This window comes from Schistocerca nitens, chromosome 2 (assembly GCF_023898315.1).
Source record: "Schistocerca nitens isolate TAMUIC-IGC-003100 chromosome 2, iqSchNite1.1, whole genome shotgun sequence".
In the NCBI taxonomy this organism is placed as follows: domain Eukaryota; kingdom Metazoa; phylum Arthropoda; class Insecta; order Orthoptera; family Acrididae; genus Schistocerca; species Schistocerca nitens.
In genome coordinates, this window is record NC_064615.1 from 705687216 (window position 1) to 705714444 (window position 27229).

Here is a 27229-nt window from a genome sequence, read left to right on the forward strand (position 1 = left end):
ATTGAGGACGTAGACTGCAAGTGCTACTCTGAGATGAAGAGGTTGTCACTGGAGAAGAATTCGTGGCGGGTCGCAAACCAGTCAGAAGACTGATGGCTCAAAAAAAGAAAACACGGACCTGCTTTAAATCTTAAAAACACATAAGACAACCCACTCCGGTTTCGTAAAGTAAAGCTTTACGTTCCAGCAACATAGTGATAAAATAATTAAAATTTTAAAAACCCTTACTTAGTTCGCCTGATAAGGCTCATAAATTTCAGTATATTAAACACACACAGCATTGTAATTTCTGCTCCAATCAGACGTTCCAAACATCAGTTTAACTAGAAGGGCTAGAGATACAGACCATAACCAATAGCAGATTATACAGGGTGGTCCATTGATCGTGACCGGGCCAAGTATCCCACGAATTAAGCGTCAAACGGAAAAACTACAAAGAACGAAACTTATATAGCTTGAAGGTGGAAACCAGGTGGCGCTATGGTTGGCCCACCAAATGGCGCTGCCATAGGTCAAACGGATATCAACTGCGTTTTTTTAAAAATAGGAACCCCCATTTTCTATTACATATTCGTGTAATACGTAAAGAAATATGAATGTTTTAGTTGGACCACTTTTTTCGCTTTGTGATAGATGGCGCTGTAATAGTCACAAAAATATGGCTCACAATTTTAGACGAACGGTTGGTAACAGGTAGGTTTTTTAAATTAAAATACAGAACGTAGGTACGTTTGAACATTTTATTTCGGTTGTTCCAATGTGATACATGTACCTATGTGAACTTATCATTTCTGAGAACGCATGCTGTTACAGCGTGATTACCTGTAAATACCACATTAATGCAATAAATGCTCAAAACGATGTCCGTCAACCTCAATGCATTTGGCAATACATGTATCGACATTCCTCTCAACAGCGAGTAGTTCGCCTTCCGTAATGTTCGCAAATGCATTGACAATACGCTGACGCATGTTGTCAGGCGATGTCGGTGTATCACAATAGTAAATATCCTTCAACTTTCCCCACAGAAAGAAATCCGTGGACGTCAGATTCGGTGATCGTGCGGGCCATGGTACGGTGCTTCGACGACCAATCCACCTGTCATGAAATATGCTATTCAATACCGCTTCAACCGCACGCCAGCTATGTGCCGGACACCCATCATGTTGGAAGTACATCGCCATTCTGTCATGCAGTGAAACATCTTGTAGTAACATCGATAGAACATTACGTAGGAAATCAGCATACATTGCACCATTGAGATTGCCGTTGATAAAATAGGGGCCAATTATCCTTCCTTCCATAATATCGCACCATATATTAACCCTCCAAGGTCGTTGAGGTTCCACTTGCGCAGCCATCGTGGATTTTCCGTTGCCCAATAGTGCATATTATGCCGGTTTCCGTTACCACTGTTGGTAAATGACGCTTCGTCGCTAAATAGAACGCATGCAAAAAATCTGTCATCGTCGTGTAATTTCTCTTGAGCCCAGTGGCAGAAATGTACACGACGTTCAAAGTCGTCGCCATGCAATTCCTGGTGCATAGAAATATGGTACGGGTGCAATCGATGTTGATGTAGCATTCCCGACACCGACGTTTTTGAGATTCCCGATTCTCGCGCTATTTGTATGCTACTGATGTGCGGATCAGTCACGACAGCAGCTAAAACACCTACTTGGCCATCATCATTTGTTGCAGGTCGTGACCGACGTTTCACATGTGGCTGAACGCTTACTGTTTCCTTAAATAACGTAACTATCCGGCTAACGGTCCGGACACTTGGATGATGTAGTCCAGGATAGCAAGCAGCATACACAGCACAAGCCCGTTGGGCATTTTGATCACAATAGCCATACATCAACACGATATCGACCTTTTCCGCAACTGGTAAACGAACCATTTTAACACGGGTAGTGTATCACGGAGTAAATACCGTCCGCACCGGCGGAATGTTACGTGATACCTCCTACTTATACGTTTGTGACTATTACAGCGCCATCTATCACAAAGTGAAAAAAGTGGCCCAACTAAAACATTCATGTTTCTTTGCGTACTACACGAATATGTAATAAAATGGGGGTTCCTATTTAAAAAAAAAGCAGTTGATATCCGTTTGACCTATGGCAGCGCCATCTAGAAGGCCAACCACAGCGCCATCTGGTTTCCCCCTTCAAGCTAGACGAGTTTCGTTCTTAATAGTTTTTTCGTTTGATGCTTATTTCGTGAGATATTTGACCTGGTCACTATCAATGGAGCAACCTGTATATATAAGGTGAAGACACTAACCAACTTTAATTTAATTTACATTTGGAAAATATCTCAGTACACTGAAATCTCTCTTCCATAATTTTTTTGAAAGTACTATACGAAACCCATTCAGTTTAAGAGATAAGTTTGTCCTTGGAGAATAGCACCAGTAACCTAGACTCCGGGCACCGCAGCATTGCGAACATCAGTTGCAAGTAGACCCACGCTACCAAAAAAACACCTCTATAGACAATAGCTACAGTTTCTTCCAAGCTGCAAGCGTGATACAAATCAAATCCTAAGAATTCAACTCGTTCATATGTCAAACTATTCTCTCAATTATGTGTGGAAAACAGTAACACATCATTATGAAACACAAACTAGATCTTGAATTTGATAAATAGATTAATATTTTTACCCGTCTGGTCTTACCCCTTGTACAGTTCTGGAGCTGCCCTGGGGCTGAAGCAACACGGCCACCGCTTCACGGCTGGTACATTGAACTCGTCTACAGGGTCCGAACCCAGCCCACTCCCGTGAAGACCAGTGCTACATCGACTCCATGTGTAAATTCCTACAATAGAAAAACTTCCAGTTAATAATATGCCAGTTAAGGGTTCTCCGACTGCTGCGCGGCCAGCTTCTAGGCGTACAAATTTGCTAAGGTGACAGCAACCCTGGACAACGTCAATTAGGGATGAAAGGTCGACAACATCTTTCATTAACTGGAAATCTCAAGCCCGCGATATGGCACATATTAATCTGGCAGATATTATCGCAGCTTTTTTCCTAAACCTCCGTACATTAAAGAACAAGGTTCACCTCCTCAGAAGACGCGCATGGCACCAGATAATTCTATCAAATGGTCCGACAGTTTAACAGTCAGAACCCGCCACTATTTAAACGACCGGTCTGGCCCCCAGAAAAGGAAGTTCAAACACCAACTCGGTCAAAGCCGGTCGCGTTGTACCTCCGCCAGATAGCAACGATTCCACTGAGTAGCCCATCAGTCGACTATACTCTGCTGTACAAGTGTCTCCTTTGCAACTGTCACAGTGATGGCCGTCCACACAGTTCTCGATCAGCGCACTTTCTCCTTCGCTCCGGGACCTTCTAGAGAGCACAGCGATCTGCACTGCTTAAAAGCCCACCGCTCTTGTACCTCTTCTGGACCGAGCGCATAATCTTTGGACCCATGATACACTCGCAATAAAATCGATACTGGCGTATCAGTTTTTTTGTTTAGTTGCTTTCACTTGGCTTTTGCAGTTATACCACATTACAGATATTAACTCAAATGAAGAGCTTAGTGGAAGAAAGAATATCGTTTAGATCAATAGAGGCAGAGAAAAAGCTCGAATTGGGGAAGTGTGGTGAATGTCGTTTCATATTCAGAGGAACCATTCCGGCTCCGAAGTTAAAGCGATTGTTTCTCTTCTTCTAATACTGTTTCATTTCTGGTTTTAATGTTAAGCAAGTCGTTACTACGCTCTGTACTACTTTTCGTCTTTCGTTTACCCTCGATCCATATTCTGTGCTAAGCCTACTGTTCTTTCCATTCCAAACGCCTTTCGTGCATCAGCCCAGATATGCTACGTCCTCTGTGATCCTTAGTATCAGTTTTTTTTTTTTTGACCTTCCAAAACAGTCCTCATTCATTTACTTCTTAAATATACAACTGGAGAAAAAATGGTCGGCCGGCCGAAGTGGCCGCGCGGTTCTGGCGCTGCAGTCTGGAACCGCGAGACCGCTACGGTCGCAGGTTCGAATCCTGCCTCGGGCATGGATGTGTGTGATGTCCTTAGGTTAGTTAGGTTTAACTAGTTCTAAGTTCTAGGGGACTAATGACCTCAGCAGTTGAGTCCCATAGTGCTCAGAGCCATTTGAACCATTTTTTTGAAAAAATGGTCAGAAACTACAGTACTGCCTTCTATTCACGGAATAAAAACCCACTCAGATAGCCGTGCGTGTTATGTGACTGCTTCTGGGATACGGAGGAATACTGGCCTGGCCCCTGATGGAACTCCCCCCCCCCCCCCCCCCAACTCGGCGGATTAACGGACGAGGGGTCGGCGTGCCGGCCAGCTTGGGTGCGATTGTAAGGTGGTTTCCTTCATCCCACTACGTGAATAACGGGCTCGTTCCCGTGTTCTGCATCAGATACAACTTACACAAACACTTAGAAAACTTTCTCACACTGGTACGCAGAACATACTCTGAACGCAGACAGACTGTGTACACTACTTCTGTCCTTGGGAGTGAATAGGAGACTGATTACCTCAGCGGTTTGGTCTCCTTAAACACTTAGTTTCAGCAGCAACATTGGATAAAATGTCATCTGAAAGGGGCATACTCCGAAACACAGCTGAATTTCTGACCAGAAATTCACAGTCTTTCCCTGCTATACCGAGAACCTTTTTCCGTTACTACGTAACTAGAGGAAGAGCAGTTTTATATTAATCCAGACAGATATCTTTGACGCTGTTCCACGCCCATGGATGTCTGACCTTCGAGGGGGAATGGGGGGAGGGTGCGACGGTACTGTTTGACACTCCATCATTATAGTCCCCTTTAAAAATTCATTACTAGCTTAGTCGCAGAAGGTTGTTATTACATTTTACGAAGACACGCCTAAACAAGTGAACTGATGCTCATTCCATAAATTCCAAGTGCTAGTCACTCTGTATGGATTCGCTCTTTAATTTTCCCTGCTGTAGTTAAAATATTTATGTAGGACCGAGCTTAATGTGGTAACTCACTTAGTGATAAGAGAGAAAGCTGCATTCACCAAAAAACAAAAAAAGACAGTCGTAGGTTTTAGGTTTTCTTCTTCTTCTTCTATTTTTTGTTTCTTTCTTTTCTTGTTTTCCTTTAATACTTCAAAGTCTTCTCACACACTTAATCAAAAATGGTTCAAATGGCTCTGAGCACTATGGGACTTAACATCTGAGGTCATCAGTCCCCTAGAACTTAGAACTACTTAAACCTAACTAACCTAAGGACATCACACACATCCATGCCTGAGGCAGGATTCGAACCTGCGACCGTAGCAGTCGCGCGGTTCCGGACTGCAGCGCCTAGACATACTTAATTAATATTAATTACAGGCCACTTTCGTTTACTTGATAACGAAGTCCTCATATTAGCTCTCTCCGCACTTCTTAGTAAATTTCTTCCTTAAATTTCTGTTTTGTTTGTGATGTCAATTGTTATTTTTGTCTTTACAGCATTTGAAAGATGTGCTGATGATCCATTTTGTTCTGCCCAGGCCGTAGAAGCTTACATGACGAGATACCAAAAGGTAGGTGGTATTTTAATTTGTAAGATTCGTTAATGTTGATATAATCATAACATGTGCCTAAGTCTTTTGACAGCGTTCGAGACCCAGTCTAGCACACAGTCGTAATCTCCCAGGAAATTTCATATGAGCCCACACTCCGCTGCAGAGGGAAAATTTCGTTCTTGACATTCTTGTTTAAAATATCAGGCAGTCAAAATCTGAAGCATTCAAACATGTGCCGTGGCTCAGATGCCATAGCTTTCAGCCTGTCTGCACATTACCACCACTCCACTCTGAGTGGGTGGAGGGACAAGAGGGAGACCTGCGAATGCAAGATGTTTAGATGGCTACGGAGTCACACTGCATACGATTTTGTTTTATATTTTGTATTTCTCAACAACACAGATCACAAGCGGTCTCGGAAACAGCTCTAACACAGGTGTAACACTGGCAGCGTCCTCAAAATGTTTAGAAAACCACTCTTGTAATTCTTTCAAGGCCACAACGAATTCTTCAAACTCTCCGTTTTATTTGACACCAGTTGGTTAGGGAACTGGACTGTGTTTTCCAGAATTTGTTCCTTGTGCAATGCAGTTTTGTTTTTAAATTCAGCCCCATCAAACCAGAAATAAGTTGCTTCTCACCCTGCAATGTCCTACTGTGGGCAGAGTGCACTCAAGTCCACTTAAAATCCAAGGTTTGCAATCCATCGCGGATGTTCTAATTTTTGTTCCACGACTCCTTTTTCCTTCATAAATTCGACAATAGCGAATTTTTAGCAGAAAAATTGTTCCAGGTATACTCTCCATTCAGTTCCCTCGACAACTGTTGCAACAGGCTGGAATAATACGTGCGAGTTCATAAATTTTACAATTTGCACCACCCATTTCTTCATGTGCTCCATGCTTGCAAATTTAACACTAAGTGCTTCTTGATGTACAGAACAACGAATCTCATCTGACGATTGTAATTTTTTGGCCATTCATTATCAACTAAATAGGTCAGGAGCCCACTACACGAAGGAGGCGGCTACACGGGTAGCAAGGGCTGTGTAGCGTGCACTGGGCGGTTTTCTTAGGTTGGAGGGGTCTCACGGACACACAAAAAGAGTTTCAGTCTCAAAGGGTACATGTCGAATACAATAAGGACGTAGATCCAAGAAACATCGATATAACAGCTGTAAATTTTCGTAGCTCTACCGCTAATAGAAAGCACTGATGACCAAATCGTTATGGGCACCAAAAGCTGGCTACAGCCGGACGTAAGTTTAGCCGAAATTTTTGCGACTGACATAACGGTGTTCAGAAAGGATAGGGTAAATACAGTTGTCGGTGGCGTGTTTGTTGCTGTTAAAAGTAGTTCATCTTGTAGCGAAATTGAAGTACATAGTTCCTGTGAGTTAGTATGGGTAGAGGTCATTCTTGATAACCGGAATAAGATAATAATTGGGTCCTTTTACCGACCTCCCAACTCAAATGATACAATTTCTGAAAGATTCGAAGAAAACTTGAGCCTAATTTCAAACATGTACTCGAGTCATACAGTTATACTTGGTGGTGACTTCAATTTACCCTCCATATGATGGCAAAAATACATGTTCACATCCTTAGCCACGCCTAAAACATCATCCTACATTGTGCCAAACGCATCCTCTGAAAATTATTTTCAGCATTTGAGCCCACTCAAATAGTAAACGATTGCGAAAACAAAGTTGAACTCTTAGCAACAAATAATCCTGAGCTAATGACGAGCATCAAAACCGATACAGGGATTGGTGAACACAAGCTTCAGTAGCGAAACTGAATGCTGTAACTCTCAAATCCTCCAAAAATAAACGAAAACTATACCTACTAAGAAAAGCAGATAAAAATTAACTTGACGACTTCCTGATAGACAATTTCCATTCCTTCCAAATTAACAGTGTAAGTGTAGACCAGCTGTAGCCTGAATTCAAAGAAATAATATCGACAGTAGTTGAGAGATTTATATCAAATAAATTAACAAATGACGGAGCTGACCCCCTTTAGTACACAAAATTGGTCAGAACACTGTTGCAGAAGCAACTAAAAAAGCATGCAAAATTTAAACGAACACAAAATCCCCAAGACTGGTAATCTTTTATAGGAGTTCGAAATTTAGCGCGGACTTCAATGCGACATGGTTCTAATAGTTTCCACAACGAAACTTTATCTCAAAACCTTGCAAAAAATCCAAAGAGATTCTGATCATACATAAAATATGCTAGTGGCAAGATACAGTCAATGGCTTCTCTGTGCGATACCAATGGAAATACTACGAATGACAGCGCTGCCAAAGCATAGTTACTAAACAAAGCTTCCGAAATTTCTTCGCCAAAGAAGACGAAGTAGATATTCCACAATTTGAATCAAGAAAAGCTGCCAACATGAGTAACTTAGAAGTAGATATCCCCGGAGTAGTGAACCAACTTAAATCATTTAATAAGTCTTCCGATCCAGACGGTATACCAATTACGTTCCTTTTAGAGTATGCTGATGCAATAGATCCATACTTAGCAACCATATGCAACCACTCGTTCGACAAAAAATCCGTACCCAAAGACTGGAAAGCTGCACGGATCACACCAATATTTAAGAAAGGCAGTAGGAGAATTCCCCCCATATCATTGATGTCGATATGCAGCATGATTTAGGAACATAAGCTGAACCGCCAAAGAAAATGGTGTAGGCAAGCGCATTCAAGTACAGAGGTAAGTAACAGCCAGAAAACAGTGCTGCGGGCGGCAACGCTTTTATAAGACAACAAGCGCCTGGTGCAGTTATTAGATCGGTTATTGCTGCTACAATGGCAGTTCCAACGTGGTGTTACAGTCGGCGCACGAGCGATGGGACACAGCATCTCCGAGGTAGCGATGAAGTGGGGATTTTCCCGTATAACCATTTCAATAGTGTACCGTGATTATCAGGAATCCGGTAAAACATCAAATCTCTGACATCGCTGCTGCCGGAAAAAGACCCTGCAGGAACGGGACCAACGACGACTGAAGAGAATCGTTCAACGTGATAGAAGTGCAACCCTTCCGCAATTGCTGCAGATTTCAATGCTGAGCCATCAATAAGTGTCAGAGTGCGAGCCATTCAACGAAACATCATCGATATGGGCATTCGGAGCCGAAGGCCCACTAACGTACTTTTGATGACCCCGCGACACAAAGCTTTACGCCTCGCCTGGGCCCGTGAACACCAACATTGGACTGTTGATTATTGGAAATATATTGCTTGGTCGGACGAGCCTCGTTTCAAATTGTATCGAGTGGATGGACCCGTACGGGTTATGGAGACAACTTCGTGAGTCCGTGGACCCTGCATGTCAGCAGGGGACTGTTCAAGCTGGAAGAGGCTCTGTAATGGTGTGCGGCGTGTGCAGTTGGTGTGACATGTGAACCCTGGTACATCTAGATACGACTCTGACAGGTGACACGTACGTAAGCATCCTGTCTGATCATCTGCATCCTTTCATGTCCACTGTGCATTCCGATGGACTTGGGGGACTTGGGCAATTCCAGCAGGACACTCTTCTGAGTTTAAACACTTCCACTGGGCACCAAACTCCCCAGACGTGAATATTATTGAGCTTTCCTGGGAAATCTTGCAACGTGCTGTTCAGAAGAGATCTCCACCCTCTCGTAGTCTTACGGATTTACGGACAGCCATGAAGGATTCATGGTGTCAGTTCCCTCCAGCGCTACTTGGGACATTATTCGATTCCATGCCACGTCGTGTTGCGGTACTCACGCGTGCTCACGGGGGCTCTAGCCGATACTAGTCGGTGCAATAGTTTCCTTGGCCCTTCAGTGAATATCGTGTTCGAATGTTATAAATTACCTCGAAGAGAACGGTCTATTGATACACAGTCAACTTGGATTTCGAATACCTCGTTCTTGTGAAACACGACTAGCTCTTTAGCCACACGAAGTGTTGAGTGCAGTTGATAAGGGATTTCAAATTGAAACCGTATTTCTAGATTTCTAAAGGCTTTTAACACTGTACACCACAAGCGGCTTATAGTCAAATTGCGTGCTTATGGAACATCGACTCAATTTTATGACTGGTTTCGTTATTTCCTGTCAGAGAGATCACAGTTCGTAGACAGAAAGTCATCGAGTAAAACAGAAATGATTTCCGGTGTTCCCAAGGTAGTGTTAAAGGTCTTGTGTTGTTCCTTATCTATATAAGCGAGACAATCGGAACAGCCGTCTTAGGTTATTTGCAGATGATGCTGTAGTTTATTGTGTAGTGGAGTTATCAGAGGATCAAAACAAATTGCAAAACGATTTAGAAAAGATATCTGTATGGTCCGAAAATTGGCAGTTGACGCTGAATAATGAAAAGTCTGAGGTCATCCACATGAGTGCTAAATGGAATCCTTTGAACTTCGGTTGCACGATAGATCAGTCAACTCTAAAGGCCGTAAATTCATCTAAATACCTAGGAATTACAATTACGAGCAACTTAAACTGGAAAGAACTCTTGGAAAAGCTTGCGTGGAAGGCGAGCCAAAGATTGCGTTTTGTTTGCAGAACACATAGAAGATTCAACAGGTCTACGAAAGAGACTGTCTCACTACGCTTGTGCTTCCTCTTCTGGAGTACTGCTGCGCAATGTGGGATCCTTACCAGACAGGATTAAGGAAGTACATCGAGAAAGTTCAAAGAAGAGCAACACGTTTTGAATTATCGAGAAACAGGGGAGAAAGTGTCACTGGAATGATCCTCGATTTGGAGCGAACATTATTAAAACAAAGGCGTTTTTCGTTGGGCCGAAATCTTTTCATGGAACTTCAATCATCAACTGCCTCCTCCGAACGCGAAAATATTTTGTTGACGCCGATGTACGAAGGGAGAAACGTTCACCGTAACAAAATAAGAGAAATCAGAGCTCGCAATGAAAGATATAGGTGTTCGTTCGAGACTGGAATAATAGAGAATTATTGCCTCTGCCAGACACTTAAGTGTGAATTGCAGAGTACCTATGTACATGTAGACCTTTGAATTGTTTCTAAATCGCATTATAATGTCGTTTCATAGCAAATTTGCAGTACCAGTCGATTGCGCGACTGCATAATAGATATTGAGGATTTTCATCCCTTTCTTGCGTCATTCCTATTCAGTTTTAAGGGCTTGTGTTGATAGATCGCTGGACCGCAAACAGCCACTGAACCTGTGAACGTCCTTCACACCACGAAGAAGTAGCGAAGGGTAAACAGCGCGGATACCGCGATTTTGTCGAACGGAAGACAGTTGTGCCAAGCGAAAATTCCACGCCGCAATACTAAGATGAAATGTCGCGCTGTACTGGGTATTTTCGAGAAGGACCGAGCAAAGCCGAGAAGGCCGACCCTCAGCCCGCTTGTCCGGCTCACGTGCATGCTGGCCATGGTCTAGAGCATCTTTCAGAGACCTCTTCAAAAAAAGCTGTTATTCTGACAACTGATTCACGATACAGATTGACATTTGAATGCGTAGATTAGTCCTTGCAGAAAGTATCGTTAATTTGCGGCCGCAAATACCTCTTCAGTTCTTTGATTGAAAAAGGTGTAGTTAATAAATAATGTCAAAGGTTCTCGTATATTGCTGCGACATTTGGTAACTTCCTGTGGCAAGAACAACGCAAATTGTGGAACAGGCACACAGAAAGCTCTCATACAAATCAAGCCTTATGGAAACATGGTGATCAGATTCTGCATCCTCTTGTCTCACGATCGAGACTTATCGGTATTTTGCAACCAAAGCACTTCATTTAGACAAAGGAGCTCCTTGAAAGCTTTATAATGTCACCATTTCACTTATGAATAAATTCGGTCATACTACACATGTCGTTTGTGAACCACGGAAAAGTAGCGACAGCTTAATAAATATTAGGTCACATGAAAAGTGGTACATAACATTTCGATTCCTTTCAACATTATTCGTAAATCGTTTGATATTTCGTACACGTTGATTAGTCATCATGTATGTACAGCATGGACCGAAATGGGCACACTCGGACCTCCGGCGCGATTCCATGCATACTAAAAGTACAGAAAAGTTTGTAGCAAAATGTTATCCCGTACGTGTCTAAAGCCACGCAGTTTGGCGTTACTGTAGTCACAAGTGCTATAGGTATCTTCATTCAATGCTGTGAAGCAGTACTGTATAGTTGGCGCAGTGGTTAGAGATTTGCATTAGAATACTTGAGTTCGAGTGTTCAATTCTGGATCTACATAGGTGTAATTTTTTTACTATTTTTGATGTACCCAATAACTCTATAGTGTGCACTGCTTATTAAACGATACCAACCCAAAAGCTATAACATTTTTAACATTGAACGTAACAGTTATGGTCAGATACGTCAGCGATGTTCATGAAAAGTTAAAAATAAATTAACTTTCATAGGACAGAAATAACTACAATACTTATCAATGTGCAGATGTTAAAATTATGTACCACATTCAGTAAGAACAGCCAGCTTGAAAATTTTAAATACACTATCAGTGACAGCATGTACTTTCACAAAGTGCATATTAGTCTTCAGAGCAGATGCTCAAAGCGACCTCCTTGTAAATCCAAACATTTGGCAACTCGCTGGACCATTCTTCTCTGAATTCTTCGCAACATAGCTGAATCCACAGTTACAAGAGCACCATATACACTCGCAACCAGATCTTCCACACGCATCGGTGTAGCAGAATAAATGCCTTCGTTCAAGTGTTCCACAGGAAGAAATGCGGGGGACTTAAGTGAGGCGAAAGCGGAGGCCATAAAATAGAACCTCCATTTCCTGGTAGTGGCTCTGCTTAGGTGCTATCGCACATTTCTTTCAAAGTGCACCATCGTCACAGTCTAACATAACAGGACATCGGATGAGTGCGAATACTAACGCTTATATTGATCTGTAACATAGTTTTTAAACAGGGAGCGTATGTATTGCCATAACATCGACAATAACCAAAAAAACATCACATTTTGATTCTTGACTTGCCTAAGGTCTCTCAGAGGTATGAAACGGTACATTACGGAAAAGTTTATTAACGATTCTATTGTAAAGTTCATGTAGTCATTGAAGAATATCGTTTTCCTATAACAACAAAAAATTTCTCTTAAACACCAGAAAACCTCACCTCTCGCAGAAAGATGTCTTATATCTATCCAATAACGCCAGTTTTTGTTCGTTACGCTTACAGCAAAATCAGCGAACGTGCAACGTAAGAAACATGTATAGAACGTAATGTTTACATTATTTACCGTACCAAATAAGTCACAACAACTGTGGCTAAAGAGAAAAACACTAAAAAAGACCTATAACAAAACCTCAAAAGGAAGAAAAGTGTTTCCAACCGTAGAAGGTAGCATTTCTACAATTGTCGCTTTATCTGAGACACAAACGGCAAGAATCTTAAGCTTATTCGCTTTTGAAATAAAAATAATTATATCATAAAAGTATTCGTGTGTTAGAAAGTCGATGTCATCTGTTGAGTGACAGAGACCGCCGACAGTTGAAGAGGGTCGTAATGTGAAATAGGCAGACATCTATCAAGACCATCACACAGGAATTCCAAACTGCATCACTGCTATGATAGTTAGACTCCATAAAAAATGTATATGTCAAGGAAAGTGCATATCATAATAAGAAAAGAAACATAAACTATGTGATCAAAAGTATCCGGATACCTGGTTGAAAAGGACTTACAAGTTTGTGGCGCCCTACATCGGTAATACTGGAACTCAGTATGGTTTTGACCCACCTTTAGCCTCGATGACTGCTTCCACTCTAGTAGGCATACGTTCAATCAAGTGCTGGAAGATTTCTTGGGGAATGGCAGGCCATTCTTCACGGAGTCCTGCACTAACGAGAGGTATAGATGTCGGTCGGTGACGCCTGGCACGAAGTCGGCGTTCCAAAACATTCCAAAGGTGTTCTGTAGTATTCAGGTCAGCACTTTGTGCAGGCCAATCTATTACAGTGGTGTTAATGTTGTGTAACCACTCCGCGCCGGCCAGAGTGGCCGAGCGATTCTAGGCGACTCAGTCTGGAACCGCGCGACCGATACAGTCGCAGGTTCGAATCCTGCCTCGGGCATGGATGTGTGTGGTGTCCTTAGGTTAGTTAGGTTTAAGTAGTTCTAAGTTCTAGGGGACTGATGACCTCAGATGTTAAGTCCCATAGTGCTCAGAGCCATTTGAACCATTTTTTGAACCACTCCGCCACAGGCCGTGCATTATGAACAGGTGCTCTATCGTGTTGGAAGGTGCAATCGCCATCCCCGAATTGCTCTTTAACAGTGGGAAGCAATAAGGTGCTTAAAACATCAATGTAAACCTGTTCTGTGATAGTGCCACTCAAAATACCAAGGGTTGCAAGCCCCCTGCATGAAAATCACGACCACACCATAACACCACCGCCTCCGAAAATATGTTGGCACTACACACGCTGGCAGATGACGTTTACCGGGCATTCGCCATACCCACAACCTTCCATCGGATCGCCACATTGTGTACCGTGATTCGTCACTCCACAAACGTTTTTCCACAGTTCAATCGTCCATTGTTCACGCTCCTTACACCAAGGGAGGCGTCGTTTGGCATTAACCGGCTTATGATCAGCCGCTTGACCAGGGAATCAAGTTTTCTCACCTCCCACCTAACTGTCATAGTACTTGCAGTGGATTCTGATGCAGTTTGGAATTCCTGTGTGATGGTCTGGATAGATGTCTGCCTATTACACATTACGACCCTCTTCAACTATCGGCGGTCTCTGTCAGCCAACAGACGAGATCGGTCTGTACACTTTTGTGCTGTATGTGTCCCTTCACGTTTCCACTTCACTATCACATCGGAAACAGTGAATCTAGGGATGTCTAGGAGTGTGGAAATCTCGCGTACAGCCTTATGACACAAGTGACACCCAATCACCTGACCACGTTCGAAGTCCGTGAATTCCGCTGAGTGCCCCATTCTGCTCTCTCACGATGTCTAACGATCACTGAGGTCTCTGATATGGAGTACCTGGAAGTAGGTGGCAGCACAATGACCATAATATCAAACACGTATGTTTTTGGGGGTGCCCGAATACTTTTTATCACATATTGTATGCTTCTCCTGCTTAAAATATGTGTTTATAGTCTGTTGCTGTCAGAAAGTAAGAGGCGGTTACGCACATATTCGAAAATATTTCTTCATGAATAAGTTGATTTTTTTCATTGAATCAGTGAGATTCGGCTGTTTTTATGTTTATTTCGCGGTAATTCATATCTCTTGTTAATTTATTAATGCCTAGAACGCCAATAGATAACAATTACTTCATTACTTAAGTAGAAATGTAATTAAAAACAAATGTATCCTTACTATGCATGTGAATGTCTGCTTCCTCACCACTTGGAGCGCTCCTACCGCTCCAGTCGTCAAACGTAATAGCTTTCGCACCAGAGAAGGTCGCGACTGTAGGTGTTAATTAGACTGTATCATCATGGTGGAACCACAACCTCTGCCGAACGTGAAGAGAAATTTCTTCTAGTTCTTCAGGCAGATTGTTTGAGAAAAAGGCATGACATCTTTGCTCAGTTAACTGGTCCGGCAAAATGTGGGCACCCAAGACATAGTCTCTCAATATTCCCGCCTATAAGTTGATGCCAACGCGAGTCTGATATCCACGATCGCGGGAAACGATCAGACTAACTTCCCATTAACTGTGGACAATTTGTACACTCCTGGAAATGGAAAAAAGAACACATTGACACCGGTGTGTCAGACCCACCATACTTGCTCCGGACACTGCGAGAGGGCTGTACAAGCAATGATCACACGCACGGCACAGCGGACACACCAGGAACCGCGGTGTTGGCCGTCGAATGGCGCTAGCTGCGCAGCATTTGTGCACCGCCGCCGTCAGTGTCAGCCAGTTTGCCGTGGCATACGGAGCTCCATCGCAGTCTTTAACACTGGTAGCATGCCGCGACAGCGTGGACGTGAACCGTATGTGCAGTTGACGGACTTTGAGCGAGGGCGTATAGTGGGCATGCGGGAGGCCGGGTGGACGTACCGCCGAATTGCTCAACACGTGGGGCGTGAGGTCTCCACAGTACATCGATGTTGTCGCCAGAGGTCGGCGGAAGGTGCACGTGCCCGTCGACCTGGGACCGGACCGTAGCGACGCACGGATGCACGCCAAGACCGTAGGATCCTACGCAGTGCCGTAGGCGACCGCACCGCCACTTCCCAGCAAATTAGGGACACTGTTGCTCCTGGGGTATCGGCGAGAACCATTCGCAACCGTCTCGATGAAGCTGGGCTACGGTCCCGCACACCGTTAGGCCGTCTTCCGCTCACGCCCCAACATCGTGCAGCCCGCCTCCAGTGGTGTCGCGACAGGCGTGAATGGAGAGACGAATGGAGACGTGTCGTCTTCAGCGATGAGAGTCGCTTCTGCCTTGGTGCCAATGATGGTCGTATGCGTGGTTGGCGCCGTGCAGGTGAGCGCCACAATCAGGACTGCATACGACCGAGGCACACAGGGCCAACACCCGGCATCATGGTGTGTGGAGCGATCTCCTACACTGGCCGTACACCATTGGTGATCGTCGAGGGGACACTGAATAGTGCACGGTACATCCAAACCGTCATCGAACCCATCTTTCTACCATCCCTAGACCGGCAAGGGAACTTGCTGTTCCAACAGGACAATGCACGTCCGCATGTATCCCGTGCCACCCAACGTGCTCTAGAAGGTGTAAGTCAACTACCCTGGCCAGCAAGATCTCCGGATCTGTCCCCCATTGAGCATGTTTGGGACTGGATGAAGCGTCGTCTCACGCGGTCTGCACGTCCAGCACGAACGCTGGTCCAACTGAGGCGCCAGGTGGAAATGGCATGGCAAGCCGTTCCACAGGACTACATCCAGCATCTCTACGATCGTCTCCATGGGAGAATAGCAGCCTGCATTGCTGCGAAAGGTGGATATACACTGTACTAGTGCCGACATTGTGCATGCTCTGTTGCCTGTGTCTATGTGCCTGTGGTTCTGTCAGTGTGATCATGTGATGTATCTGACCCCAGGAATGTGTCAATAAAGTTTCCCCTACCTGGGACAATGAATTCACGGTGTTCTTATTTCAATTTCCAGGAGTGTATATTGGAGACGCCCTCACTTGTACACGCAGCTTCATCAGACCGTATTACAATTTTTATGGTGTCAACAATGGTTTTTTGTTGTTGTTGCAACCACTCCCAAACCGCAGGAAGTAGATGTTGCGTTAATGAATAAAAAACGCGTACAGCCCACAGCCCTTCATAGAGCAACACGTCAACGACCTCCTGTTGCGAGACAGCCTTGCTACTTCACGTTTACTCCGCAGAGGGACGTGTTGCATAGCTTCTGGAATGGCTAATCCGTCAGCCAGAGTGCGGCTAGTTCGTGTACTAGTTAGTGTGCTTCCTCTACTCAATGATGGTCTCGATCAGGATACTGGCAGCATATTCAAGGGCAGCAACTATATTCCTGTTATCACTTGCACCAAGGACCGAAACTAAGTCGATATACATATTCTACACTACTGGCCATTAAAATTGCTACACCAAGAAGAAATGCAGATGATAAACAGGTATTCATTGGACAATATATTATACTAGAACTGACTTGTGATTACATTTTCACGCAATTTGGGTGCATAGATCCTGAGAAATCAGTATCCAGAACAACCACCTCGGGCCGTAATAACGGCCTTGATACGCCTAGGCATTGAGTCAAACAGAGCTTGGATGGCGCGTACAGGTACAGCTGCCCATGCAGCTTCAACAGTTCATCAAGAGTAGTGACTGGCGTATTGTGACGAGCCAGTTGCTCGGCCACCATTGACCAGACGTTTTCAATTGGTGAGAGGTCTGGAGAATGTGCTGGCCAGGGCAGCAGTCGAACATTTTCTGTATCCAGAAAGGCCCATACAGGACCTGCAACATGCGGTCGTGCATTATCCTGTAGAAATGTAAGGTTTCGCAGAGATCGAATGAAAGGTAGAGACACGGGTCGTAATACATCTGAAATGTAACGTCCACTGTTCAATGTGCCGTCAATGCGAACAAGAGGTGGCCCAGACGTGTAACCAATGGCACCCATACCATCACGCCGGGTGATACGCCAGCATGGCGATGACGAATACACTCTTCCAATGTGCGTTCACTGCGATGTCGCCAAACACGGATGCGACCATCATGATGCTGTAAACAGAACCTGTATTCATCCGAAAAAATGACGTTTTACCATTCGTGCACTCAGGTTCGTTGTTGAATACACCATCGCAGGCGCTCCTGTGTGTGATGCAGCGTCAAGGGTAATCGCAGCCATGGTCTCCGAGCTGATAGTCCATGCTGCTGCAAACGTCGTCGAACTGTTCGTGCAGATGGTTGTTGTCTTGCGAACGTCCCCATCTGTTGACTCAGGGATCGAGACGTGGCTGCACGATCCGTTACAGCCTTGCGGATAAGATGCCTGTCATCTCGACTGCTAGTGATACGAGGCCGTTGGGATCCAGCACGGCGTTCCGTATTACCCTCCTGAATGCACAGATTCCATATTCTGCTAACAGTTATTGGATTTCGACCAACGCGAGTAGCAATGTCGCGATACGATATACCGCAATCGCGATAGGCTACAATCCGACCTTTATCAAAGTCGGAAACGTGATGGTGCGCATTTCTCCTCCTTACACGAGGCATCACAATAACGTTTCACCAGGCAACGCCGGTCAACTGCTGTTTGTGTATGCGAAATCGGTTGGAAACTTTCCTGATGTCAGCACGTTGTAGGTGTCGTCACCGTCGCCAACCTAGTGTGAATGCTCTGTAAAGCTGTCGGTTATATTTCACGTCTGTAGCACGTCAACTTAGTGGTGTAGCAATTTTAATGGCCAGTAGTGTACTTATGTGTATGTTATATTACCGCCTTCACTGTTTACCGAGAAACTCACGAAGAAAGCATATGTGTGCTGATGTACAGTAGAATATGTTAACTGCGCGTTACTCTCCACTACCGTATACCCTACCAGGGGAAAATCGCATGTAAACGCGTCATTCGTCGAAGCGGGCCGTCGTTCCCAACGCGCATAAACCTTGTTACACGTTTTTATGGACGGGTCCTTACATATGGATTTATGGAGATCAATTCTGAGTATTTGCAACTAGACTTCAAGTAGCAGCTCATTTTTTGACAATGTCAACGATATAAAGATTTTCATAATAGAAACACAGTTTTTGTCCTGCCTTAATCAATCGAACTTCTTTTCTTTTGCTTATGACTTTATCCCACAGTTTGTGAAGGGTCGGCATGGCTACAATCGGATTTGGGATTGTTAATTTGAAGGGGTGACCGGAAGCCATTCCTGCCACCACCCTGTACCCCCAGGAGTGGTATCAGTGTACGCCAGGCGTCTGTGTCTAGTGTAAATCATGAAATAGTGCGAATGTGCTTCAAATGTCTGTGAGTCGTGTAAATGAGGCTTGACGTGGGGAACATCCCGGTATTCACCTAGTGGGATGTGAAAAACCGCCTAAAACCACATCCAGGCTGGCCGGCACACGAGCCTTCGTCGGTAATCCACCTGATGTATTCGATCTGGGACTGGCGCGCCTACCTGAGTCCAGGAAGCAGCGCATTAGTGCTTTCGGCTAACCTTAGCGGGTTTTAATCAGTCGAACTTTACACTTGTGAAAGGCGTAAGATTCAAACTACGCCGTTTTCCCAGGGGTAAAAGACAAGCTCTTACCACGTATCGATCAATGTAGACAATATTAATGGACTGAAAGGTGAAAGGCGTAATTAGTTGTTACATGATGATGATAGTGATTACAGTAGCAGAGTTTGGCAGTTACCTGGGAATCGGTATGCTAGGTCTACTGGTTGCGTAAAGTCCTATGGAACTGTAATGAACATGAAAGGGGTAAACGTTGGTACTAATTGTTAGAACAAGTGGCAGGGGAGAGTGTACTGGAAACTGGGTTGATGAAGTAATGCGAAAGAATGCACTTGGACAATGTGGCTTTCCGATTCGTACTGTTGCAGGGGAACTACCTGGAACAAAAGAAGAAGGTATGGGCGAAGAAGGAGAGGGATTTTTTTAGTTTAGGGGGCAGGGGTTAACTGAAGGAAAGAGAAGCAATGGAGGGGTATGGTGCGTGGAAAATAACAGAGGAAGCTTTGAAACGCGAAATTCATTTATAAATTGGAATATTAAAAATATTTCGCTTTCCTATATTAATACTACGTAATTGGAAGTGTTTCGTATAAGACCTGGTGTAATTTGTCTATAACGATGATGAAGCCAGATATCAAATCTCCCAGTCTAAGATTATAAAATAAAAGATATACCTAGATACGGAATCGAAACGTCAAACTCGACTATGCTAACACGAAGTTCTAACCACTGCAGATATTTTCGATAGTGAAGTATTAATTAACAGCGAATGCGCAAATGCCACTAAATTTGTCCTTGTGTTGTTTTATCAAAGATCAGAATTCCTCGTAGAAGTTAAGTAAAAACCTCCGTCTCTATTTCTAAGATCACTTACTAATTTAATCGAGACTTCTTCATTAATAACACTTTCCGTGTAACTTGAGATGCACACAAGAATCTCTGTGTCTTTACCTTCCGTCGGCTGACCGATAGCAAGGCAACATTCTGTAGTTGCAGATTTACTCGGCTGTTGTAACCATGTGTGACGCTTATGCTCTACAAACGGGTCCACCATGATCCTGGTGGCCTGCCCCAAGTATACTTGCCACAGCTGCTGTGGTACGGTAGACACTTGACGTACCCAAACAAACATCATCCTTCACAGACCCCCCAAGGGTCCTAATCTTATATGGTGGTCGAAAAATACACTACACTCCGTGATTCTTCAGAATACGACCAATCTTGGAAATGCTTCCTGAATATGGCAAAAAATATTGTAGACTAAACCACCAGCTCGTTATTCTCATCATTCACCCAATTAACGGTTGGTCGAAAGCGCAACATGCTGGCAAAAGATTACTGAAGTGGAATAACTCAACTGATAAACTCTCAGGATGTGCAACAAGTGTCCGGCGCAGTTGTTAGATCCGTTACCCGCTGCTAAAATGGTAGGTTATCAAGATTTGAGTTAGTTTGAACGGGATGTTGTCGTCGGCGCATGGGCGATGGGGCACAGCGTCTCCGAGGTAGTGTGACGAATGTGTGTGAAATCTTATGGTCATCAGTCCCTAAGCCTTCACACTACTTAACCTAAATTATCCTAAGGACAAACACACACACCCATGCCCGAGGGAGGACTCGAACCTCCGCCGGGACCAGCCGCACACTACATGACTGCAGGGCCCTAGTCTGCTCGGCTAATTCCGCGCGGCCCGAGGTAATGGTGAGTTGGGGATGTTCTTGTACGACCATTTCACGAGTCTACCGTGAATATCAGGAATCCGATAAAACATCAAATCTCCGACATTGCTGTGGCCGGAAAAAGATCCTGCAAATAGGGTACCAACGATGACGTGACAGAAGTGTAACCTTTCCGCAAATTGCTGCTGGTTTCAGTGCTGGGCCATCAACAAGTGTCAGCGTGCGAGCCATTCAACGAAACATCATCGATATGGGCTATCGGAGACAAAGGCCTACTTGTGTACCCTTAATGACCGCACGACACAAAGTTTTACGTCTTGCCTGGGCCCGTAAACACCGACATTGGAACATTGATGACCGGAAACATGCTGCTTGGTCGGACGAGTCTTATTCCAAATTTTGTCAATCGGATGGACATGTACGGATATGGAGACAACACCAGGAACCCTGCATGTAAGCAGGGTACTGTTCAAGCTGGTGGAAGCTCTGTAATGGTGCGGGGCGTGTGCAATTGGAGTGATACGGCAACCCTGATGCGTCTAGATACGACTCTAACAGATGGCACGTACGTAAGCATCCTGTCTGATCACCTGCGTCCATTCGTGTCCATTGTGCATTCCAGCAGGACAATACGACTCCCCACACGTCCAGAATTGCTACAGAGTGGTTCCAGGAACACTCTTCTGTGTTTAAACGCTTCCGCTTACCACAAAACTCCCCAGACATGAATATTATTGAGCATATGAGAGGTGCTTTGCAACACGCTGTTCAGAAGAGATCTCCACCTCTGCTTCCCCCCCCCCCCTCCCGTACTCTTACGGATTTATGGACAGCCCTGCAGGATTCATGGTGTCAGTTCCCTCCAGCACTACTTCAGACATTAGTCGAGTCCATGCTACGTCGTGTTGCGGCACTTCTGCGTGCTTGCGGGGTCCCACACGGTATTAGGCAGGTGTACCAGTTCTTTGGCTCTTCGGTATATGTGTAAACGATCTTCCATCTAATATATAACAAACAGGATTAGATTTTTTCGGATAACACCAGTATCGTAGTCAGTCCAAGCGTACGTAACAGTGTCATTGAATGGTTTTCCGCGAATAATCTCACACTCAGACTTAAAAAGATACGGCATATTCATTTCCGCACATTTAGCGCTACTACACCAGTGATATGTGTAAAACACGGAGAGGAAATAAAAAGCAGGGAGGAAACTCCAAAATTTTTGGGTGTCCATATCGGTGTGAATTTAAACTGGAAAAATTCCATTCTGGAACTCCTAAAAAATTTAGTTCAGCCACATTTGCACTTAAAATCATTGCATATCTTGAGGAAAGACAAATCAGTTACATTTTGCACATTTTCATTGAATAATGTCCTATGGAGTAATATTCTGGGTCAACTCATCTTTAAGAAAGAAAGCCATCATTGCTCAAAAACGTGCTGTAAGAATAAAATGTGGCGATCAGCCACGCTCGTCTTGTAGACTTCTGCTTAAGAAGTTGGGCATTCCGACTGTAGCTTCACAGTATTATTCCCTCACGAAGTTTATTCTAAATAACCCACTGCAGTTCAAAAGGAAAAATTATGTACATAATTAAAGTATCATAAGAAAAAATGACATTCGTTACTGTAAGTTGTGGTTGTCTTTAGCACAAAAAGGGGTGCAAAATGCTGAAACTAAAATTTTTTATCTCTTACCTGGTAATATAAAATGTCTGATAGAAAGTAAAGTAATATTTCGAAACAAACTGAAGAAGTTGCTCCTTGACCACTCTCTTCTTTACGTAGAAGAGTTTATGTTATTATAATGTTTACAATGTAACGGGTAGGAATTACTAAGTCACATCCATATGTTATTGATAATAATAATAACAGAAAAGAAAAACTTCTAAATTACCAGCATTTAGCCACATTTACAAATACATTTGCGATGTGAATGGAAGAGACTGGTTCCGGATCATTACGACTTCTCGTAGAAACGATCCATGGAAACATGAAACTAACTAACTATCGAAATATCGGCGGTTTTCGGGGACGTTACTCGGCTGCATTTCCGTAAGTTATTTGAACATTCGATATCCTGGGAGAAGCTGAAATTTCACAAATATAATATCAAGACGAAAAAAATGGTTCAAATGGCCCTGAGCACTATGGGACTTAATATCTGAGGTCATCAGTTCCCTGGAACTTAGAACTACTTAAACCTAACCAACCTAAGGATATCACACACATCCATGCCCGAGGCCGGATTCGAACCTGCGACCGTAGCGGTCGCGCGAACAGATGCCCCCCTTCCCTATTCCACTCGCGAATTGTCGGTATTCCTCAAATTTTCTCGTCATTCGTGAGATGTATATGGGAGGGGGGGGGGGGGACCAATATGTTGTCCGACTCTTTCTGGAACGTGCTCTCTCCAAATTTCAATAGTAAACCTCTCCGTGATGCCTCTTTTGTAGCGTCTGCCACTGATATTTGTCGATCGTTTCTGTAACTCTCTCGCGCTGACTAATCGATCTGGTGACGAAACGCACAACTCTTCGTTGGATCTCCTCTGTCTCTTCTATCAATCCTACCTCGTAAGAATACCAGATTCATGAGCAATAGTCAAGGATCTGCCGCACGAGCGCCTTGTAAGGCACTTCCTTAGTGAATGAGTTAAATTTCCTTAAGATTCTTTCTATGAATATAAGCCTGGCATCTGCTTTTCCTTCTGTTTGTGTCATACAGTCATTCCACTTAAGCTCGCGCTGGATATTCCGTTATAGATATTTTTTCGATACGACTGAATTGGGCAATTGCTTGAAAATTGTGTTCACAGACATATATAAAATCAATGTTTTCGGTTTTATAAGAAGTAACATCAGCACTGTAATGAAATAACATTTCTTAATGTTAAGACATTTAGTTAAACTGCACGTAAATAAAATGTACGCCTTTGACTTCCTTTCCATATCCCAGAGACACCGTGTCATACGTGGACAGATTTAGTGTAATGTCACGGAGACTTTTGTAATAGACCAGTGATACTATTGCACCAAGTGCAAAATATAGACCGTTCGTAAAATGAAAAGAACTGATGGTGTACATTGCTATGAATGTCTACAAGAATCACGATCATGTGTTGGGATGGAACGCAGTCACGGTTACCTACTCTTCTCGAACACTGTGTAGCCTCTTGTCCATCTGTCCACACCTATAGGACACACTCAAACATTCAGTGTTCCCCTGCTTCCACTGCACACATCGTTGCCCATAAATACGAACCTTTTTCAGGGGAGGTGGATCTTGTTCCCAGATTGGGAGCCATTCGGACTGCTTACTGGCACCACATGCCAATATCCGCCGACAGAAAGCCAAAGGGTCTATGCTGTTATTTATCTGCACTGGTCCTAAATGAAAGTGACGAGAGTACTTTCTAGTTAGTTCACTTCCATTTCTCCGTCAACTGTCACTGCTTTCCTAGACTTAGTGTTTCCGACTAGCAAACTTGGATTTTACACTGTTGGGAATTGTTTTTGCTATGTCTGTGTTTACTTCCTAGGTTTTATTTTGGTTGTTTTCAGCATTTTATCGTTTACCTTTGATGATGCACGAATATTGATATAATGACACGTATTTTTTTTATTTTGTCAGGACTGCGACAGTGACGGGCAAGTGGACTGTATGGACTTCATGTTAATACATCTGCATGGACCTGGAGGATGTGATGGCGATAAAACGCAGGGGAGAATCGCTATGTTCACCTCCTGCTGGGACTCGTACAAAAAACAGTCGTCAAATATCACTAGTCAAGCACTGCCTAATTAGCAGTGACTACATTATATTTCTCTTATGTAGCATTGGTGCAATGAACAAATATTTAACTTTAATTACAAGTACACAAAAAATAAAAATATATTGACCCTATCACAACGCAAAGGAAGCTCACAACGACACAGAGTCGTAATGGCTCGCCTGTTAATATAGGGGTGTTCAATGGGTAATGCAACACTTTTTCTTCTCAGCCAACTTCGGTTGAAAAAATACAGAATCCGTTGTGGAACATCATGGAATATTCCCGCTACAACCCCTGTAGTTTCACGAAGTTCCAGTAGGTGGCGGCATTATACGTAGCTTCCAAATCGGCGTCTGTTATGGAGGTGCGTCATTGAATTTTTTTAGGTGGAAAACCAGAGCATCGCAGATGTTCATAGGCGCTTGCATTATGTCTACAGAGTCCTGGCAGCGAATAAAAGAACGGTGAGTCGTTGGCAGACACGTTTCTCATAATCGCAACAATGTCGCGCAAACCTGTTCGATCAGCCGCGTGCCGGCCGACCGCAAACGGCTGTGACTCTTGCAATATCGGAGCGCACAGACACTCTGATTCGAGGTGATCGATGAATCACAATCAAACACAGCACTGCGCAACTGAACATCTAGAGGAGCTCACGAAACTTCATCGAACTGTTCTTCATCATCCACCCTACAGGTCCGATCTCGCACCTTTCGACTTCTATCTGTTTGGCCCAATGAAGTATGCAATCCGTGGGAAGCAGTACGTAGATGCTGGGGAGGCTATTCATGCAGCAAGAGTTTGCCTCCGACGTCGACCAGTAGAGTGGTTCAGTGGGGTCACATAGGCCCCCCAGTAAGGTGGGGTAACGCCGTTCCATTGAACGGAGATTATGTTGAAAAATAGGGTTTTGTAGCCAGAAGATTGGGGAATAACGTTGTGTAATGTAATCCTACATAAAACCAACTTGCTTTCAGAAAAACGTGTTACATTACTTGCTGAACGGCCGTCATCTAATGAACTTATGTCTATACTACTTTGCTCGACTTGCATTGAACCGATATCATTACACGTAAATAAGTAAAATAAACACATTTTATTCTGCTCTTTCCTTCTATTCATCCATCCATTTTTACGTGCTAACGATTTGGATGTCTTACATATTCAGGGTTCCTTCTTATTTGTGTTTGAAGTCGATAGCTTGTAAAACTGAAAACAATAAACTTAACTGAGGGGAAAAAGAAAAAGAAAAAATTAGGGAAGTTCGTATCATATTCCTTCACTATGCCGCGCGGGGTAGGCGTGTGGTCTGAGGAGTCTCGTCACGGTTCGCGCGGCTCCCCCCCCCCCTCCCCCCCGTCGGAGGTTCGATTCGTCCTTCGGGCATGGCGGTATGTGTTGTCCTTTGTTTGTGAAAGGTAGTTTAAGTTAGATTAAGTAGTGCGTAAGCCTAGGGACCGATGACCTCAGCAGTTTGGTCCCATAGACCTTACCACAAATTTCCAATTTCTTTTCTTTCACTATGCAAGGTGCAAGATAACACGAGTCCTCGAGCTCTATCTGTAGCCTGCTAAGCAAGTCATAAGACTTGTAAGTAGACTGAAACGACAAGAACTAAAGCACCAGACTGTACAAGCTCTCATTCATTATTTACAGCTGTCATTTACAAGACAGGTTTCAGCAAGAATGATAGTTTAGAAGACAGAAAAGAGACGTAAGAGCACCACTCACAAATGTACATTCGTACCAGCATCTCGATACCACAATCACACTAAACAAGAATATACTACAATATCTACGGCTCTAAAAGAGTATTATTAACTAATACATAGGGAAAGTCTTTGTAGTCACAATAATAATATACTACGCTCAATAGAATCGTTTTTCAACACTCACTCACCAGAGTGATTATGAATGTACTTAGTGTCTGAGTGCTAGTATTCAAGAAAGTCTCCAGCAGCAGTTGTGCTGTGCTGTGGAAGAGTGGAAACAGGTAATTTGTTACTCTCACTGACAAAAAAGTAATTTTAATAAAGTACACTATGCTTTTCCCGATAATAATGAACAGTGGGGTTACAACAGCAATTTTGGTCACGAATTTTGACAAAAATGACATTTTCTGACAATTTCGAACGTCCTGGTCCCGAAAAGTTCGTTTTAAGAGACAGGGATGACCACAGTTACATCTGAACAGAAGTCAGTATAACCATCATGGTTTCCCGTCTGCAGCGAAGAGGTGATATTGCTGAACCTGACCTGCATCTCACATGAAAGGGGGTACTTATTTATCCTCCATATTGCACTGGATCTGTATGCAAACTTCAATGTTGGGCCACCCATAAAATGTACGAAAGTCGTTCAGTAAATAACGCAACACTTTTTTTCCTGAAAGCATGTTGTTTTTATTCAGAATTCCAATACGCCATATTGTTCCCCAATCATTTGGCTACAAATCCTTATTTCTTCAGCACGACCTCTGTTCAATGCGACGGCTTTACGCCACCTAACTGGGAGAGTCTGTACGCCCGCACAGTACTATTATACTG

General features: G+C 43.7%; 1 protein-coding gene across 1 annotated transcript in view; it reads left to right on the plus strand.

Annotated features, from left to right (window-relative positions):
* LOC126234577 (invertebrate-type lysozyme 2-like) overlaps positions 1 to 24800 on the plus strand; it is a 59215-nt gene extending 34415 nt beyond the window's left edge. Inside the window, exons 3-4 of the mRNA XM_049943282.1 lie at positions 5478 to 5551; positions 24542 to 24800. Of these exons, the coding sequence (XP_049799239.1) occupies positions 5478 to 5551; positions 24542 to 24715 (248 nt within the window). The 3' untranslated portion in view covers positions 24716 to 24800. The remainder of the gene's footprint in view (positions 1 to 5477; positions 5552 to 24541) is intronic.
* The last annotated feature ends 2429 nt before the right edge of the window (positions 24801 to 27229 follow it).